Source organism: Hydractinia symbiolongicarpus, chromosome 9 (assembly GCF_029227915.1).
Source record: "Hydractinia symbiolongicarpus strain clone_291-10 chromosome 9, HSymV2.1, whole genome shotgun sequence".
Taxonomy (NCBI): Eukaryota; Metazoa; Cnidaria; class Hydrozoa; order Anthoathecata; family Hydractiniidae; genus Hydractinia; species Hydractinia symbiolongicarpus.
In genome coordinates, this window is record NC_079883.1 from 20086140 (window position 1) to 20108190 (window position 22051).

A 22051-nucleotide genomic window follows, 5' to 3' on the forward strand; every position below is an offset into this window, starting at 1 on the left:
CCATGCCAATACAGAGGGGAGCGCCCAGACCCGTGGCTAATGCTCCTATTTCAACACCTGAGGTGATAATACTCACACTCAGCAGTCCGTGGTCGCAGTAGCGTACCCACGTACCATGCATCTTGAACTTCTTTGAAAGCCCGTCCCGTTCTTTGATTTCATTCGAAGATATTTTTCAATATCTCCGATCTTGTCAAGTCTGTACTTTTGGCTTTCGTGGTTAGTATCGTCCTCAGGCGCACTTGGTAAATTTGGATATAACTTCGTTATATCATTCATTTATTCTATAAGCAAACACATTGTAATTTCCGTAAAGTGTCAAAACTCCAGGTCAGCATGTCCCCCCAAGCGCTTAACTCTTTGATGGGGAGCAAAGCAAGAATTTTAGACTTTTCACCATCAAGTAGGCAGTCGTCTTCATCCAACTGAGGCCAAACAAGCCGTAGTCGAATGTAAACGTCAGTCTTGTAAAATGAATCATAGTCGCCCTTCGTATAGTACTTTCCACCAGCTGGAGCAGGTAGACCAAGGAGCTCTTGCAGTGGTCTGTTAATCACCACCGTGTACCCGTCACTGACACGGAGCCTATAGAGTCCATTTTTCAGGACAAACAGCTTGATCTTGTCCTGTGCCTGACTGTTGACGATAGTCGCCAGATCCTCGATCCCATACAGACCGTTCATAATCTTGATTCGAGTAACCCCCTGATCAGGCCCTGTTTTACGGATCGGAAACCCGTTGTCGCTGTAAATGTTCAGCCATGCAGGTCGAATAATGATGGATTTTAAGGCTATCCTCGTGTCCTGTCCCAGGTAATCCTCAAATATCGTAGGTTTTTCAATATCGGTAATGTAGAGTTGCTTCATCCTTTCTTCTAAGAAAAGAATGAATATCTACTCGTATAACCCCAAGGCAAGGTATAAATCCAACAGGGGAGAATGGCCCCTTGGTGCCTGAAAGACAGTTAATAAAAAAAATAAAAAAATGAATAAAAATAAAATCAATCCGACAGAAAAACTTGAAAACTATCTCAATTTCATGAGAACCTGGTCACATGATAAAAACCTTACATTAGATCAAATCCAACTAAAACATACAGTATACTTTTTGGCACATCACGAATGATCAATAACCACAAGCCTAAAGAACAAAATACATACGGAATTCTATGTAATGGTAAGCCTCTTGAACGAAAAGAAATAGTTAAACTACTTGGAATAAATTTTAATGAAACGTTGTCATGGAAACCACATATAAATAAAATTATAAGTCAAGGTTTCGCTACGTTATCTGTCTTGAGAAAACTGAAAAGAATTGCTCCTTTTCGTGTAAGAAAAAGCTTAGCAGAATGTCAAAATATGATTACGGTTCTATTGTTTTTTAAAACACTTCACAATATTTAATAGCACGATTACAGGAACTCCAGAATGCTGCTGCTTCTTTTGTTATTGGTCGCTACTGTGGCGAAGAGGACGTGGAAACGAGGTTAAGATGAATACCAAATAAAGAACGTTTTGAACTAAAACTGACAAACTCGTTTATAAACTTACTAACGACAACAACGCTCCTGGTTACCTAAAACTCGCTTGACGCCAGTCAAGAAGACAAACGAGAATAACTGAACAAAAGCAACATGACCCTGCTACAGCGGAGAAAGACACGTTTCAGTTTTTAGCATCCAAAACCTATAACGAACTCCTGATGAAGCTTCGAAAGAAAGAAGATTTTATTAAATTCTGCATTGATGCAAGGTCATATTATTTTGATAAAGTGATTTCTAGAATTCTTCAAGACAAGTAGTTTTTCTCACTTTAAATTTATTTCTTTATTAGCTCTTTTTTAGTACTTAACCTTAATCTCTCGTTATATTCGTTTCCCCCAGTCCCTTGTGATTTCGTGCTTTGTCAAAATTCCTTCTATCCCTCACCATAGTCTTTTTCTTGTGACTATGATCTAATGGATGTCGAATAAATGATAAGTAAATAAAATAAATAAAATAAACACCACCCCTTCCAAACCAAAATGGCTTTGCTGCATGTTTCCGTTTTGTTAGGGTTCTGCTGTGATTGAGCCCAGCCCCCCATTTTTCCAAAAAAACAGAACGGCTATTATTATTTTAATAAATCTCAATAACCTATGTTTACCTATTGTATATCTACTTATTATTATCTTGGAGGAAAAAATGCGTCATACATCCAGTATTAGCCTACATTATGGCAAAAATGGCAGCAATGTCTGGTGGAAAAAGCAAGGTTACCGATTCTGCATGGGCCAAGCCTGAAACCATGCAACAGCAAGTGAATTTTAATAGACCAATAAAGTCTATGAAACTTTTTACTGAATGGGATGTTGAAAATGCTGCCCCAAATTGTATTCCCAGGTATGCTTTTTAGAGGAGAGATGAAACAAGAAACCCCCCTTGTGCTGGAGACATAAAATCTAGCTAACTAGGAAAATAATCCTGGTAAGAAGACTGTGTTCTATTAAGGGACACTTTTCCTGTTCCAAAGATTCTTAGTGGAATCTATTTTTAATTAATGCTAACAATATATATATAAAATATATATATTAGTGTTAATTAAGCTAAAGATGGAAAATAACATAGGTGTTAATAAGCTGCATACACCATAAAAAATTTTTTTTGGCGCCATTTTGTTTCTTTTATGGCGTACTATAAGTGTGCCAAGTTTGATTCAATTTGAACAACCCTATGGAAAGTTATTGAGGGGGGGGCGGAATCCGCCCCCCCCCCCCCCCCCCCCCCGGTCATAGTATGTTCGAAAAACCCCGGACCGAATAGGGTTAAATCTTTGTTAAATTTTATTTTCTTTCGTTGATCTTTTGACGACTATAGCAATTAAATACAACAATGGGACACACGCAGTTTACATGAGCTAATTAAATTTCGCGAACAAGACATGAACTCTATTGTTTTCAACATGCAAAAATAGCTCATGTATTTGACAATAGGTTAACAATAAGAACGAAATTTCTGACACTACTGAAAGCTCATGCGAAGGTGATAACTATCAAGTACAAGTAAAGTTACATTCGAGCAGTACTGTAACTATAAAACAAACAAAAAAGCGCAACCACACGCACAGTGTAAGTAATAATACGCTGAATTTTTTCTTAACACAATGCGGGTTATACAAAGGTGCGGGTAAGTAAAATACACTGATTGAACTTTTATGAGGGTTATACGAAGGTACGCTATCTGATAGCATCTGGTTTATAACTCCTAAAAAAAAGCTAAGATGTGGGCTATACGATGTGCGGGTTATATACTGGAAAATACGGTAAGTATTATAATATCTGCGATTCAGACATCCTACTGTCGTGCTGCACTCTTCAATATAAACAATCGACTTTGTGTTTTATATCTCAAACTTGTAACCTTGCAGTTTGGCAACTTTTTATACGATTTATGTAAAAACCGGAAATATGTTAAATAACTTTTATTTAGCTTTCAGAAACTTCAAACAGAATGTAAAAATGCGCTCTAGAACTAAAGTTTTTTGTATTTTAGACAGATAGTGGCTTTTTGAACAAATTTCAAGCTTTTGATGATGTCACAGGAAATGTGCTGATGCAAGCAAAAATTTATTGCTACTATTTTGTTCCTTTTATGACGTAGTATAAGTGTGCCAAGTTTGATTCAATTTGCACAAGCCTGTGAAAAGTTATTGAGGGGGGGGGGGGGAAACATATAATGCTCATTTTAAGCTAAGGTTGTTTTTTGACCTCAATTCTCCTTTAAGTTTCACTTGATTCTTAAATGTTAGATTTTTTTACTGAATGTACAGAGTTCTTGCTGGCTCACGGGAGTGTGTAAAAGAATAATCCGGAGCACCTTTTTTTGCAGACTGAGTTTTATTTATCAGTTCTTGTGTTATGAAACCCCAAATTTGATATGACTATTAATAGGGTATGATAGGTTTTGCACAATGTTTCATATACGTAATGTCTGATTTTTGCAAGCATACCTGTTGAACAAGATAATTTAGGGATAAGTGAACTCAGATGAGCATCCCAGGATAGAAATTCATCTAGGACAACTCCAAGATATTTTACTGATGGACGAATTTTCTTACCACTGTTTCTAAAATTCAAACTTTCATTGATATACTTATGTCTTGATCTAAAGATGATTATTTCTGTCTTACTGGTGTTTAGGCAAATTTTGTTAGCTTTCACACATAGTTTGAGATCCATATTTACTTGTTGGTTAATTCTTTTTATTGAACGGTTAGGGTTAATTAGACAGGTGTCATCAGCAAAAAGGATGACATGTGAGTGTTTGATAGCCCTATGGAGATCATTGATATAAACTGCAAATATAAATGGTTTTAGAACCGACTCTTGTGGAACCCAATGCTTGATATGTGATTTCTTAGATGCGCTTAAGATGGATCATATTAAAAAATCACAATAACGCCACTGAACGGAACAAATAAATATCACCGTATTCCTTTTACGCGCATCTGCTGTCTGAAAACACTTGCATAAAAATCAGTTCTGTTTTAGTCAACTTTTGTATCCTTATTATGTTAATTATGCTCAAAACCGTTTAATCTTTAACACAAAGTTTAAAAGTATTCGTAAAGCTGGAATAATAAGCTTTTTCTACAAGCTAAAGTACTTACTGATCATATAAAAAAGTACCAATAAAGAGACAAAAGGTCGACAAAATATGTGAAAGATTAATGTTTATTTTAACTGGTAAAATAAGTTCCGATTTCAAAAAGTTGTTTTAAAACAAGATATAAACTTTCTTTTTTTGTTTACAAAGGTGTATAGCAAGTGCTGTCTTTGGTAATTATGCATTTGTAATAGTATAATTATATATCACCATGAAATTGCAAATTCGATATATCTACTTACAACTAAACACAAAAGTACAGTTTTAAATGTAAAATGGGGTTTCGATAATATTTATGTGTTTCAAGAAAAATGCATACGAGAATATTAATTAAGTTTTAAAAACTTAATGTTTGTTTTTAAAGAAATATGCTCACAGTGAGGTGATACTTTGTTGCAATTTGCATGTATTTTATCTGCAAAAGAAGATCTTGCTCAACAAAGAAAAAAACGTTTAGGAGAAAGTAACAAAAACATATAATCAAAAGTTCAAGATTATTTTAAGAAAAAAACAAAATTGAATATAATAAATTATCGTATAAATTTTTAATTTTGAAAAGTTACTACTTAAGCAACAAACTTTTTTATTCAGAAATTAACCAACCAGAGAATATCGTAATTGTTTACTCAAAGCCAATCATAACTGTGTATTTCAATTTACAAATAATTTATTCACAAAACCGCCAAAGTTTGAAATTAAGTTTCTAAACAGACACCTGCCAGAACCTCGTGCTGTGTTACAATAGAATCTAAATAGTTGTTTCTTCTTCTGTAGAGTAGCTAACGCTTTCGTGTTTTGTTCAAAAATTACATCGACAAAATTTTGCTGGCGTGAGTTAAAAACTGCTGTAGTATTCTAATAAGTGCAGTAATTGCAACAGCAGTTATTTGCTGCATTTATACATGTTGGACATTAATGTTCCTTGTATGCTTTTGAAAGCTCTTATCATGGAAGTGCAGAGCAGTTAAGAACCGAAAGGGCTGGGGAGAAGGTTAGCATAGTCTAAATTTGAAATTGCTTATCCCACATTTGTGTATCTATAAACGTTCTTAGGAAGAAACACAGCGTTGATGTTTAGGCTACATATTGGAAAAATATCATAAGAAAAGAAACTTAAATTAGACAGTAACTTTTGTCTCTTACTGTATTGTGGGCAACTGTGTTACGTTTTTTGTATGGATGGTCTGAACAAGGCCCTGGCCCTGACTGGTCATGTGACGAATTTGATTTGCCATAAAAACTCACATAATTAAAACACGTCTAACAAGTTATATTAGAAACAAAATTATGTGGCAAGAAAAAATCAAACAAAATAGTTGTTGTTGTTATGTTGTAGGTGTTGCCTTTTTTTTAGTGTTGGTCTTCTGGATAGGGATTATTGTTGATATGGCCCGAAAAATAAGATTATTCCAAAAGTATTTTATCAACTTGAAGATTAACAATAATTGGTTGAAAACAGGTGTGAGCATTAGAGATGATGTTTATTTATATAGGCCACCAGAAACATGCAGAAAAAAAAACAATAATTTTCTTGTGTTGCTAAAAAATCATATTTCTGCATTTGGCAGTACTATAATAGTAACTCTCTGAGATAAAACGTTTATTAATTAATTTTAATGATGTTCTTGACTGCCTTTGTATATTTTCAATGTATGCATTATGGGCGAGACAAATAATTAAGGGTGACACAAATAATGTGAGCATTTTGTTGTCACATGACCAGACAGGGCTAGGGCCTTGTTCAGGCCATCCAAATATAAAAAGCCTAACAAATCCTGGAGACAAGCTTGGTATCGTGGGATGCATTAAAGCAGTTTTTCTAATCCGGATATCATCTACTGAATAACTTAGGAGAAATCGTACCCAAGGATTTTTAGATTGTTATTTCTATATAACAACCACTGGGAAAGAGGTTAAAAATAAGCATTTGAGCATCATACCCTACCCAGGTCCATAAGCTATAGATCAGTAAATTTCAAACAAAAAAATCATGCACACACCTGGTAATATATATTTTTTTGTTTCATTGCCTTGCTCAACAAGTATATATTAAATTATTTTTTTAAAAAAAACAAAAATCATTTGTACATTGATTGTACAGAGATTGATTTGGAAAATTTTTTAGAAGTTTTCTAACTTTGTTGCAAAAGCATATTGTTTTTTTTGCTATGAAAGTCATTAATTCCAGTGAATGAAAGTCGTTAATTTGAGCAGTGCAATAAATTCTACGTAATATGGTCACATGCCACAAAAAACGACTGGAGCTAGTTTGAATTTGTTAATGAATAAGAAGGTCCAAGCCACAGAGGCGACAAGAAAAAAAATTAAAGCAATATCTGGAGTTAGGAAAAGTTATTCATGTATAACCGTAAAAATTTTGTAAATACTTCAGGTACTTTTTGCATGTAAGCACCATGTGTACATAAACAATGTGTAAAATATTTTTATTTCTTTATTACATTTTTTATTTATCTTCAAAAACTCAAAGTTATTTTAATACCATTAGAACAAAGCAATAGCATTTTTAATTAGTTTTGTCTTCTTTCTAGTAAAAGAGCAGGCCTCTCCAAATACAGATTTTTTTCCAATTTAGCATATTTGTTGAAACTTTTATGATTAACATTGTGTTGTGCATAAAACGGTCTTCACAATATACCTAATTAGATGCAAATACTAGTACAAAGAGTTTAACAATAATAAACTGCTTACTGTGCATAACCTTACATTACCTACATGATTAAATTTGTTTTACTTTACAATCCATTATTCAGTTCTTTTAAGAACAGTAAAAATTGCTTTATATTTCTGTTCATTGCAGTACTGGTTTATTACAACGCTGTCTTTATAACACAATCACAATTTCCATCGTCCCTTTATAATACAGGTATCATTTGTAGGTGTTATGTATTTTACAACCTAATGCTCATGATTTTTTTTTTATCAAATAGCATGTATTGTCTGTGCATGCTTTCCCAAGTATATTGAAATTGCGAAAAAGTCATGAAGTAAGAAACAATTTAAGGAGGCTTTGCAGCCGTTATTTTTGATTTTGTTATAAATAATAATTGTATTTATTCAATTTTTTTTGTGGCTGCATCAGTTGTTGAATAATTGTTAATAAAATAATACAACAATATTTTAGCTCCATGTAGTGTCTTTATAGCTTTCTAATGATGCACGCATATTCTGATGATTTCATAAGGAAGTATGGCTTTCCGTAGGGTTCCTGCATTCTGTTTCTAGAGTTTTATAAGAAAAATACAGTATAATCATGTATTGTCGTCTGTTGGAGAACTTTTAAAACGCACAGCATTATTTAAGCTTAGATATAAAAAATTAAAAAAACTAAAAGTTAATACAAAAATACTTAGACATTAATGGTAGAAAGTTTAATCACTTAATTTGTTTTTTATTATATTTTCATATTTATTTATGTTGTGTTGTATAGATTATATAATATATTAAATATTCTATTTCCAAAAAAAATTAAATGCCCTACATTCGACTTCTTATTTCTTGGTTGAAATTCCAGGTAGTGTGGATTGCTCGAACTTGCATTCCTCTTGTTTCCCTTTGCTGAAACAGCTACTCCTGTGCAATGTACAGAGGTAATGAATTTTTACCTTAAGAAAATTAATTTTTCACACACATTGTATGAACATATAATTGAGCTCTGTGATCCACCACGAAATTTGTACCTTAAGTTTTAAAGAGTACTAACGAAAAAACTTACATGTGTTTTTTTGTAATAAAAACATTCTTACATATATTATAAAAACAATATGGTATAACATTTTTAACATTTATTTAATTTTTTATGTCTAAATTATGTTCCCCCCAAAATGATAATTACAGTAACGGTTGCCACAATTGGTCACACAGCGTCCTTAGCTCAACCTTATTTGTATGGATGGGTAAAGATTCACTCACTTTTTCGTCTTCTCAGAGTGACACTTCATTGTGCATAATCATTTGAGATGTGGTGTTCAAAATTAGGAAATTAAATGAAACACCTGTTGTCTTTCAAGATGTTTTGATAAAAGTTAGCACAAAAAAAATCTTCAACAAATTTGAACATACATTGTACTTTTTTTTAAGTGATACCTCATGCCTAAAACTATATTTATAATGGTGAAACATTATTTTTTCTGTGGAAGATATTTCTTTTGAAGCACGATAAATAAAATTACTCTTAGACAATCACAGAAGACCCAATTTATTAGTTTACTATCCCTTGCTTTGTTTATTTAGAAGCATTTGTTTACATCCCTACGGACTTACAAGTTATTAATTTACTAAACAGAAAGTCCTCATTGACACTGTCATGGCATAAACCATAGTACTACTTTGACCTTAAATATCTGGAGAACCAAAGCTCACAAATATAAAAAAAACAGTTCATATTCACACTATAATGAACATTTTTTAGAACAAATTCTTATTTATCTTTGGTTCTCTATTTTTTAAAACATTTTTTAGAAGTATAACTTTTAGGCTTTACAATATTTCAAAGCAAACAAAAAATCATTTAAGGACAGCCTAATGCGAGCCATAGGACAATAACCTTCACATTGCTGAAATTTATTTTATTATAAATAATGAGATTGGTGAGATAAAGGGAATAATAAAATTATAAAGAAATTGGAAAAGTTTGTACTTCATTGTTGCCAACTATTCTGCTGTTTATTTTTATGCCAAGTAAACCCATACGTATTTTATTGTGTTTTGTTTGTTAAAAAAGTAAGTGAAATATTGGGAATTATTTGCAATGTTTTTTGGGATGTTGTTTTTATTAAATTTACTTGCATGATTTTCTTTTCTTTTTTCTTATTTCATCCACCATGATCAATAAGAAAGCTTTTAAATGTTTATTAAAGCACAGTCCTTATGATTTGGGAAGGATTAATACAATTGTGGTGCCATTGAAAAGGTTATAAATGATTTAAAAGAAAAGAATCCCTGCAAGATAAATATCAAAAAAGATTTTGCTTCAAGGCAGATGTTTGTTTAGTTATTATTTTTTATGTTTGAACATCCCCTATGAATAATTAACTTGAAAAAAAAAAGGATGAGATCATTATATTATATACTGCACAGGTTTTTTTTAACACTCTTTGTTATTTTTACAGCTAAAAATGGTTTTATAAAGAATCTGTGATGGGCTTGTTATTTTAGTTTTCATCTGAAATATGCAATTATTTTTGTAATTGTTTTAGAACCAAAAATTGTCAATAAAGTGGCATATATCACAGAGATAAAAATGTACCTGTTATTGTAGTAACTTTTTATCTTTAATCCAGAAGATAATGTATGTTACATTGGCAAATAAAAACATTAATAATTACTTTATATAACTAACATAGCAATTGAAATATTATGTCAATGTTCTGTAAAAGTTTTCAAAATAGTTTTATTGAATCTGTCTATATATGAAAAACATTGACAATTCACTGTCGAGAAACATTTTTTTATATCCATGTTAACTTGTCATTCTTTCCACTCGCTCATTTGTATGTGTGTTTGTCACTTTTCGTCATACATACAATTTTTAGGTTAAGCTCTTTCATTTTTCAGAATTTTATGCTTTAATGTTTTCCATTATTCTGTTTCCCTGTGAGCATTTTTACTTGCATGTTTTTACCATTTCTCAAGCTCTGTTGTATTTCTTATTTTTATTGTAGTGTTTTGCATGTATTTCTACAAATCAATGTACCTACATTGTTTATATTGAAGTAGAAAGTCTTTACAATTTAATAGTATTAAAAAAAATGTTTTTTCTTTAAAATAAAAAATGTTTTTTATGTTAATTTTTTAGAGGTCTTGACTCAATGTGTAAAATTTACAGTAGTAGCGTACATTAATTAAGCTCTTATACCCTGGATCATGATTATATATTTTTTTTGTTTAGCGCTTCACATGCTTGCTTACTTTTTGTAGAGAAATCTTCATTGTTTTTTCACTTTTCGTTTTTTTCTTATTTGTGGATTAAAAGTTTTAATAATTTGCACTTACCCATCTGCTAAAAAAACGAACCATGCAATATGAGCAGTTCTTGTGTATAATGAGATCTTAAAACAACATCTTTTTGTTTTCATCATTTAACACTTTTCAGGTTCGATTTGGAGGAAGACTATAAATGATTTTTCCATGTAACTTCTTATCTGATGTCTTATTTTCAAAGTTGTCTGACACAAATAATACTTGCATTTTATGTGTGGTGTTATTATTTTTTATTTATTTAAATAATTACTTACACAACTTGTAGTTTTTATGTTTGGAATGATATAAATGGTTTATTTATTAATATATAATGACACTCAGTAAAGTAAAATGGCAACTAAACAATAAACTAAGTATAAAATATCTTAAAGCTAAAGTAATTTTTTGTAAGCATGCATCATCACCAGCATCATAATCAACACCATGGAGCAAATAAATCAATGAATTTAATATCAAATATGTCAGATAATGAACATACCTCATCAAGTATCGTACCAAGGTAGTATTTTTTTTACCTTTTTGAAACATTTTTTAGAAATTGTTGGGAGAAGAATGTAAAATATCCATTAAACTTTTTTAAAGGGAATGTAAGGTTGTAAAGGTTATTTAACTTATGTGGGACAGTTAAATAAGTAGTTCAACAAGTGTTTTTAATTTTTTTTTTAAATCTCTTTTCATTCTCAAGATATTCGCGTTAAGATTTTTAACATCCAGCTTCTTAATTGTACTAATTTCTGCAGGTTTTGTGGTTTGCCCATGATTGTTAATATTATTTACTTTTTTGGGAGTGTTGGATAAGTTTCCAAATTCAAAGAAAAAGGACACAAAGGAGCTTATAATCAATAAAGTTGTTTTTACTAAAAATGACTACTAAAATGTTACTAACTAATTAATAAATACATCCAAATGCGTTTTTTTTTGTCATCACCATTTTTTTATTCACCATTTTCCTCCCATTCGGGTGATTTGTCTTACTTTCATTCTCTTCCCTTCATCAGTATGAATCAAGCTCTTGGGGAAATGAGAAAGTGAGGCTCAATGTTTTTATCGACTTTAAGATTTCCATAACCAGGCATATGTCAGAGAAAGAGTCAAGTGACCCTAATGTAATTGTGTCATAAATGCCTGATCTCTTCCATCTATTTGAAATAATTTCTCGTTGTGGTGATCCTGAATTGTAGAAGGATCTGAGCCATTTTGTGTGAAGAGGTTTCAGAAAACTCAATCGGTATTCAATTTCAACATTATCAACTCCTGGTTGTTTTCCAAGCCTGTGTTTATTTGACAAGTAAACCAGTCTAAAAACTTCTATTTTATGTAATCTTTCGCAGCCTTATTAATAGTGAGATCCAATGATTGAAACAGGTGTGTCATATTGACTGGTAACCAATATTTGGAGATCTTTCAGAGCTTTTATAATTTAGTGGGTTGTTTGTCCCTAAATAAAGTCAAAAATATGCAAGGCCTTGATTCTCGCATCCAAGCTTTTTTTGGCTCTTTCTGGACGTATGGTATTATGATTTTGTTGATAAACTTCAACGCTTCTTTTTCGTTACTCTAGTGAGTTTCATTTGCACTCAGTGAAAAGAGTTATCTTATATAAACAACGCATCACTAACTCGAGACAAACCATTAAAAAGGTTGAAAGGAAAATCAGGAACAGAACTGATAAGAACAGAGACCGTGAGGATGCAGAGGGTAGGGTATATGCCATATATACCAGAGACAAGTAACATACTTCGTCGGGTATTGAAAATCATACAATAAAGCCAGTATTTCAATCACGCTACGTGGTATACTGTCACGTCTGAAAGACAAAATATGTCTTGTCTACAAAATTCAATGTAAGAATTGTGATGCTGTTTATTTTGATGAAACGAAACAAATGCTCAAGCAACGTGTGCAATGTGTCCAATGTGTGCAAAATGAGATTGCGGACCACAGCTGGAAGAATGATCATCTTATTGTCTGGGACAATAAAAAGATCATAGACCAAGAGCCCAGTTGAACAGCAAGGAAAGTGAAAAAAAACATAAATAGTATAGATAGAAATACTCATATCAATAGTATTTCCTATCAACTTCCAGAAATATTGTTACCCGCACTTCAGAAAGCAAATATTCTGAAAAAAAAAGTGCAAAATGGTTCGGGACAAATGAACAACAAGCGATCTTTTAGAAAAAGGAACATGACATAAAGCGAACTTTTAGAAAAAGGAAAGATTTTAATCAATCTATTGCGTCCATCTGGGTCCGTGAAAAAGTTAATTACCTTAATTGCTGTGATCTGATTGCTTGATTTCGATCCTCTAATTATCTCCTCAACTAATAAATAGATAAAGATGATAATGATCATTGCCCTTCGATGACATCTGTAGCTGTCGAAACGTAGCCTAGAATAAACTTGCCTGTTCATGACATGATAATATTTTTATTATTCAATGACAATGACTGAACAGAAAAGTGGTAATATTTTAAAAGACATGCTAATTACTGGTGTTTTCATTCATACCCTGAAAATTGAGGTGCCCTGAGCGTCAGGCGCATCGACATGCCCTGAGCCTCAGGCATATGTTTCCTATTCATGTGCTGCTGATTAAGATACCCTGTCAGGCGCATTTCAATGAGCGTTAAGTTTGTTTCCACATACGCAACTCAGAACCGCAAATATGGTGAACACATGTATAAGGCCTGAGCGTCTGGACTTTTGCAAGACTACAATGACTTGTATCAACACATTACTTGCCTAAACGGCTGACAAAGGTAGGAAAACCTCTTTGTATACCATGCATGGTGTATCTTAGTAGACATTGTGTTATGTCTATTAATAATGCTCTCATATTGGACTCCAGCAAGATAAACTTTAATGGTTTTGTGTTTGATCATTGACGCAAGGTGATTAGCAAAGAATTGTAAAGTGAATTTCTAAAGTGAAAATAAAGGCGCTGACATTTTATAGGATACTCTTTTGTATTCACGGAAACCAGGGCAGTAAGTTAACCTGGTGTTTGCTGAAAGAGCTGAATTTAATTGAATTTCAATCAGCCAGGAGGACATTGGTGTAGGAAGTGGTGTGTAGCTTGTCTGCTTCTGGGCGCAACTTCTGAAATTCATATGGGAAAGCAAATCAGCATAAACATTCCTCGCACCTGTAACATGATGAATTAGCAAATAGGTCTTTCTAAAACAACTTTGTACCTGGGTCGACATAAAAAACTAATATGTCACAGAAATATGATCCTATTAAGGTGTTCTGACAACAAATTTTTACTAATTAACAGCCACTTAAATTTCTAAGGATATCAAACATAACTTTGCAAATAAACATGCGATGCATCAACCACTCTGATGTTTGCGTAATGTTTCAAAATGTCTAATGATTCTTGACATAGTGAGACCTACAATAAATGTTATTTCAAATTTATGTGGAAATTTAGCGAATTATAAAAAAACAGCTTCCTCTGTCCTTCCTTCTAAAAGAAATCCTTGGTTGTTTTTACATAGGAATTTATGGGTAAATGGAAACAATATTATTTTGCTTGGAAAGTGAGGCACTGCATACATAGATAATATCTAATATACCGGTAGACAAAAAATTGCATTTTTTGCCAAATGGAAAACAACTTCACAGAAAAAACAGCTAATCCAATACTCTGTAAACAGACAAATGTAATTAAATGTCAATGTTTAAACATCCTAAGAACTATGTGTTCTTTCAACAACTTTTTGAGCTCTATAACATAAGTTCAACATCATTACTCCTAACTTCTCCTAACCTGTTTTTGCTTTAGCAAAATACAACACTTACAACAAAATACCACATGCTTTAACAATTTTGTAAAAATAGTGCTTCTATGCATTGTTAATAGTCTGCAAATTTACAACTATTTTTTCAAAAATATGCATTCTCAAAAGCCTCTGATTTAGACAAAATAAGAACAAAATAGAAAATCTGAGACCCAAATCTAAAAAGTAACATTTTCTTCAGTCTTAACTTTCGCCATGATATTAGTGACGATATAGTGATAATGATATAATAACCACAAAACTTTTATGTCTCTTTTTATGCTGCAACCAAAATTGTAGCGAAGGTGTTTTATAAATAAGAACAAAATTATGCCGAAATCTGAAACTGTGTTCTTAAGAGACCCACTTCTTGAAAACAAAAGACTCAATCAGAACATCAGTGTCAGGTCAAACTTTACCAGTTCTAATAAAAATGCCTAAACTTTCTAATATGAATTCCACAAATATGTGAAAAAGTATAAATAAAATAGAAATTTACAAATTGCAATTATTTTAGTATATTACATTGAAATGCAAAAAGAATGTTTGCGAGGAGTAATTCCTAATTTGCCAAAAACATTCTTAAGGTCTTACACAAAATTTCAAATGTCAAATCGCATTCAGTCCTGCCCCACAAAGCGTTACACAAAATATAAAATCAACAGCTTGCAACGTGTAAAATCTAGTTGATAGAATTTTTCAATATATTGCATACTGCCATCCTTCTCAAAAGTTAAACATGAAATTTAAACAAAAAGAACTACAAAAAATAAAGCAGCAAAAATGAGTTCATTTGGTATATTTCTTCCTGCTATCTCCCACAAATTTTTTTTCTGAAAATTGCGAAACTCACTGTTTCAAGTTATGTGAAATAAAAAACTTACTTAAACTTACTTAAACTTAGATATTTCGGTCTTTTACATGCCATCCTCTCTCACAAAAGTTTACACAAAATGTAAATATCAACTTATTTCCATACTATCCTTTACCAAATATTATAATCAGAAATGCAAAAAAAAACCCAGCTCGCAAGAGTAAGAAAAAATCAACAAAAATGAATATTCTCTTTCTCCTTAAAAAATATCAAAATGCAACAGTTTGGAAAACATCTAATTTAAATATAAAAAAATCAATCATTTCATTTGCGTCCCATCCTCTCCCATAAAACTCAAAATGTAAAAATTAACTGGTAAACAACACAAAATAAAAATTTGCAAAATTCAATTTTTTTCAGTATGGTCCATACTGCTTTTAAACCAAGCATTTTAAACCCAAATCAAAAAACCCAAAAGTGAGCAAGGAGTAAGTTTGAAATCCACAAAGATCATTATTGTGGTAACATTGCATACAGTCCTTCCTTACAAAATTTTACACAAAAAGTAAACAGATCGGTTTCTGAGGAGCAAATCCAAATCAACAAAAAAAGAATTTAATCAGCATGTTGTATATTGCCTTAACCCATAAAATCTTACACAAATGTCAAAAGCCAGGGTTTGGAACACATAAAATTTAACTCCAGAAAAATCAGTCATTTCGGTATATTGTATACAATCCATTTAAGTTTATACAAAATATAAAAAATACAACTTGCAAGGTGTCTTGTAAAAATTAAATCTTTCAATATAATATATATATACTTGTTGATAAAGGCTGTATTGAAATTCGCTTTAATGAGCAAATATGTACTTTTTGAAATTCCTAATTTAACAAAATTGTTGTTCAAGTCTAACAAAATGTCAAATGCCGAATCGCATTAAATCCTCCACACAAAACCTTGGATAAAACATAAAAAACAAACATTTCAGTGCATACAGCCCTTGCCCATTAATTACAAGTATAAAAAATACAATCTGCAAGGTGTAGAACCTTATTGTATAATAATTTTTTTTTTAGTATATATATATTTGCATATGGACCTCTTTTACAAAGTTGAACATAATATGTCAAAAAAAAACAAAAAAAACAAACAAATATTATCGCAAAATCTAATAAACTTTTTCAACCACATTATTTTCTTCCCAGTAAAATTTGTGACAATAAAGTACAGAAGTGACTTATTTACCTACATAGAAATCTAATGTGTTCCAAACTCAACCCTGTGTCTTTTGGCATTGATGTCGAATATCATGTTGAAGAACTAATTCTTGTTGATTTTTGCAAATTGTTGTGAAATTTTCACCAAAAACAAAAAATGTGAAACCACGGAATTTTTTTATGGCACACCGGACATCACATACAGTTATCCCCAATAAACGCAACAGCACAAAATATAAAAAAACATAAGTTTACACCAGCTTGAAGTAAAGTCTAATTTTACATATTATACATAATTGCATGTGGTATATTTCCATAAAAGTTTACATAAAAGCTTAAAAAAACAGCAGTTCGCAAACACAAACAATATAAATAGACAACCTACCATCCTCTCATAAAAAAATATAATCCAGAGTCATAAACCCACGTATATATTCAATCAAATATCAACAACCTTTGTAAAAATACCAACAGCCCTTGTAAAAATGTCAATAACCCCTGTAAAAATAACCTGGTGTTTTAAATGCAGGCACACAAAAGTTTAATAGGATGTCAAAAACAAAACAAAAAATAACCACACAACACACACACACTTTAATTTTTACAAAATTTGTTCCTCCTGTGTCATTGCACGTGCAGGAAATGTGAGAAAATTATACTCTATGGGTATAAAAATGTCCTGACACTATCCTATAAGTTTAACAAGTATTTTCAAGATTTTGTAGCTTGTGATAAAACTTTAAACAGGTACTAAAAGTGCGATTTTTGCTGAGAAAAACGTATTATTAGAAATTTGTTAGACTTCTACTATCAGATTTGAGGACACTAGTCCCACATTTTTCAACGTTATTACTCTTTTAATTTTTTAGCATAAACTTTACCCCAATCTTTCTTTAATATCTTGTTCTTTATTTAACATTAACGGAAGTCAAAAATAGAGTGATCAGGCAGAAAAAGGTTTTCTTAACAAAGACAAAAAGTAATGTTTTCTTAAAATAGTGCCTTTTATTTATGAACATGTGCAGAAATTAATGTTGAAGAAATTTTTCCACATGCAGAAAAATAATTGTATATTAATTAAATACTATTTAGCGTTTTTTACAAATATTTTTACAATATTTTATTTTCCCACATGTCCTATAAGGATGCAGTAGAAGCCGAAACTACTTGTTAATTAATTTTTCATTGCGAGTTTTTATTGTTGTGTGCATTCTGCACTCCTAGATGAGGCAAATAACAATGCTCTTGGGGAACAATTATTTTGTTCTTCATTACATTTTTGGCTGCTTTTCTGTGCATGAAAAAGTACTTTTAATGTGACCGATCACACTGGCGTCATTGAATTCTCATAACTGTAAATGCTTCACATTTTTGTGGCATCAAATTATTGTCAACTTATTGTCGTTAAAAACGCTGTCCCCAAGTTTATGCAGGGGTTTTCTTTGGCTAATTTTTAGGCCTAATGAGGTCACTTTAAAATAATGTGAAAAAATAAACAGAATAAGATGATTCAAAAGAGCAGATAAAATAATGGAGCAAAAAACCTGTCAAAAGTTCCAGGAGTAGTAAAAACTATTTTTTGTTTAAAAATTTTGTTATGTCCAACAATAACAGAGTGAGACATGAAAAATGTGGACATCATTATGCTGTGAAAATGTAATCTTCTATAATTCTATAATGTGGCCTATGAAAAAGTATATGAAATGGGATTAACTTGAAAGCTACAAAATATCTAAAATGGAATAACCTTAAAAATAGTTTTTTCAGGACATGTTGCATATTCACGAAAATTAATTATTTATTAGGATTAGTTTTATTTTGAAAGATATTTATTTTCACCTGAATTAATTAAATCTTTATAAATGATATTGATCAGTTAAAAATTTATAAATGAATTTAATAAGTATATAAAATTAAAATTCTTCTTTAATTAGTTTTCTAACATCTCACTCTAGGCCTCTTCAACCTCTCATGAATTCCATTACGCTTGTTTTTTAATGAATTTCAGTAACAAGCATTCTGCTAGCAGTAATTTGGAGAGTAGACGTAACAGTTTACAGGTGTATGTGGCATATGATCAAGTAGAAAGGTGATCAGACAAAATTATGCTGACAGTGTAACATAAAAACTTATAAATTTTGTGTTTTACTTTTTCTCTAGATCATGCTGTTTGCGTGTTATTAGATTGCAAGTGTTTCGAGCATTGGAGCAAGATCTAAAGGCACTGGTAGTATGTGTAGCAATGCAGGTAATATTTTCATCAACATTTTGCCTTTTTTTTCTTGCGTCACACTATGGAATCATTCAACAATAAGTTTTAAGGTTTAAGGAAATTAAATTTTTCAAAGGGATCAAGAAGAAGCCTTCGTTCTGATCAGATACCAGTGCAACCGTCTGGTTCTTTAGATGTTGATCTTGATTTAGTATTTACATTACAGGTAAAACAATATGTCCTCTTCTTTAATCGATTTAAAATATTACATATACATATATCTTCCAGCGAAAAGCTATAGGTAACTTGTTATGAAAATTTTGTTAATTTCATTATAGTATCCTCATTTTCTTAAAAGAAGGGAAAACAGGCTTCAAATTACATTGCAAAGGCGTAAGAAGTACAAGACAAGGACCATCCTTGGCTACAAAACACTGGCAGTAGGGCACATCAATATGGCCCAAGTGAGTAAACTACAAACTGGTTTTTCTAACAGGTAAATGCTGAAATAATGTTTTAAAATATGTTGAATTTTTTTTTAGATATTACAAGGATGGTATTCACCTCATCTTCATTTATACACAAAAGATGGAACATCTCCTGCTGCCACTCTTAGTATTGCGTCAGTCAGCAGGTATCTCGTTATTATCTAATTTTGAATGAAATTCTATTAAGATTGACGATGTTGCATAGTTTAAACATAAATGTTAGATATACATTATTTAAAACTAGCTTGGAGAACTATTGTTGCACGCCAAGTTTAGCACAAATGGGAAACTGTGTTGAAGTCTTTTTGTATGTTATTACCATTCCTACAAAATAATTTTTTTAAAAATTGTCCAAAATTGTTTACTTTTTCCAAATTTGGTACATATCTCCCAGAGCTTTCAATATTGGCTATTACTCAAAAATACCCCCTTATCTTCAGAATCCTTAAAGGGTACCTGATGTATAAAATGATGTTAGACTTTTATTATAGAGCTTAAAAAGTTGGTTAACAAGTCTTTTTAAATTTTTTAAAAAGCTTTTTTCATCCTCGCTAATATAAAAGCACTTACCGTAAATGATCGATTAAGCCCCCACTCCCGAATAACCCCCCTCCCGAATAAGCCCCCTCCTCCAAAACCCATTTTGACAAAGTCCGACCTCCCTTTTTCTCTTTCCAACCATTATATTGAGATCGATTAGTCTTTGTTTTTATTATTATACTTTTAGAAAGATATGTGTTTATTAAAATCGTTGTTTTTAGCTCACTAGATTTTTGGATAATTTAACCCTCCCCTCCCCTCCCGAATAAGCCCCCTCCCCCAAAACCCATTTTGACAAATAAGCCCACGGGGGCTTGATCGATCATTTACGGTACCTTGGTTTTGACTCAAGTTTTCTAATAAAATAAACTTCAAACTTTTTGAAATTTTTGAAATTCTGCATAGAAACAAGTTTATTGCACATAAAGCCTGTCTACACAACAACTACCTTCCTAAAGCTAGTAACATGCATTTTTAAACAAATACAGCTCCCCGTGTTGTCTCTGTTACCTTGATAAAAACAAACTTATGATTTACTGATATTTGATATATTTTACAGACTGTAGCATATTTTACTGCTAAAAAGAATAGTGAATAATTAGTTTCTTTTTTTCAATAATAAAGATAAAAAAATAGCAAATTCATCATAAAAAAGTATTTATTCATAAACATATTGTCTAGACATCTATGTGGTTCTAAAATGTGTATAATTTCTTCCACCTTGACCTTTTAAATTGTCCGTTTTTCACATGCCATTCTTTGGAATGTGCGGGATTGAGCTTATTGAATTGTTTCCTCTTGTTGCCCCTTTAAAAAAAGCTTTGTTAATATTAATTCTCGTTTCTTTTCTGTTTTAATTGAAGAGAATTTGATAGACTTTGATAAAGAAAAAGATGACCTTATAAATATTTAGGATATATAAAAATATCTCACATATCAAAATAGTAATTTTTGTAATTTTTTAATTTTTTGGAAAATATGCATTACAAAGTAGCCAATCTTCCCAGAGAGCATCACATATAAACTGCCTTAGAAATACGTTTTAAACTCAAAACGTACTATGTTATTTAATTTCATTAAAAAGAATCATTTTGGAAAGTTTTGACACATGCTAATCAGACAAAATATGTTGAGGCATTCGAGGTACTTTTGCAAGTTAGATCTACCTAAAAGATTTCCATGAGAACCTCCCAGTGATATATCCACTTTTTATAATCAAAACTTTGTTTGACTCTAGATATGGCTTTTATAAATGTGTTTTTCTTGCAGTCACCAGCGTCATTACATTCTTCTACTATAAAATTTTCGAACTAGCTTTGGTCTTTCTTTGTGGCATGTGACTTTATTTTACTTATTATTTTAGGTCTGCTTTAATTTTTACTGAGTGTTATATAGCCAAAAAATGCTTTTTCACCACAAAGTGAAACAAAAGTTCTCTATGAGAAAAATGTTATTAAAAAAATAAAAATATTCTGCATTAATGTTCTTACTTAGCTAAGAAATCGAATGAAAAGTTAAATACATGTGCATGATTTAATTTCAAAAGGATTTTTCTTGAAGATGCAAGTTGTGAGATTTACTGATTCTTCAACATGGCACACATTTGTGTATAATTAAAGGAATTATTTTAAAGGCAATTGGTGAAATTTATTAATGGTTCTACATGCTGCACTGCCCTAAATATAATTGCTCAAATAAGTATAAAAAAAAACAATATCTGTCATAATTACCCCCCCATCCCAGTCTTATCTCTATAGCTTTTTAATTTTTTAACAAAAAGTGGGTACATCATTGGAATTAAAAGTACCTTTAACACTCTATGACAATGTTGGTTTCCATGTTGCATGGGCTCTAGCACATAAAACAAAGGTCATAAAACCAAAACATAATGTTATGTGAGAAGTACTTATGGGGTTAAACACAATTCCTTAATCATTTATCTTAAAGAAACAATCCTATACATTTATTTATCTGCATTTCAAGCTCTGTACAACAGAGGCAACACTTACAGAAATTTCCCCTCCAAAATTCCAGTTCATTACTGGTGTTGTCAAGATTTTTTTTTTTGATATGCTTTATAGACATAGCAAATTTTCTCGCACCTTTATTTATATAACATTTTGCACAGTTTGCCTTTCCAATGAAGTAGAGTTTTCCACAGGCCATACAACTAAAACTTAAGATTGACATGCTGCTAAATAATATTAAAATCAAAGAAAAAGTATAAGAAAGTATAAAGAACTAGATCAAGAGTTCAGGCTTCCTTGCTTCATTGTTTTTTGTATTAGACATTTTTAGCCCCTTACCCCTTGCAACGTTGCATACATTACTAGGTTCTATAAAAGACTGG

The 22051-nt window shown here is 31.4% G+C and overlaps 2 protein-coding genes across 7 annotated transcripts in view; both read left to right on the forward strand.

Annotated features, from left to right (window-relative positions):
• The window catches only part of LOC130656155 (RNA transcription, translation and transport factor protein-like), a 99266-nt gene that overhangs the window by 27906 nt on the left and 49309 nt on the right, over positions 1-22051 (forward strand). The window lies entirely within an intron of this gene.
• LOC130656152 (phosphofurin acidic cluster sorting protein 2-like) overlaps positions 2173-22051 on the forward strand; it is a 63945-nt gene continuing 44066 nt past the window's right edge. The window contains exons 1-5 of one of the 6 annotated variants that reach the window (XM_057458975.1): positions 2173-2380; positions 18622-18709; positions 18810-18899; positions 19012-19137; positions 19216-19307. In XM_057458975.1, the coding sequence (XP_057314958.1) occupies positions 2214-2380; positions 18622-18709; positions 18810-18899; positions 19012-19137; positions 19216-19307 (563 nt within the window). In that variant the 5' untranslated portion in view covers positions 2173-2213. Of the gene's footprint in view, positions 2381-5419; positions 5634-10694; positions 11142-18408; positions 18551-18621; positions 18710-18809; positions 18900-19011; positions 19138-19215; positions 19308-22051 lie in introns of those variants that run through there. The other 5 variants (XM_057458976.1, XM_057458977.1, XM_057458980.1 and 2 more) reach the window with 5 other exon arrangements.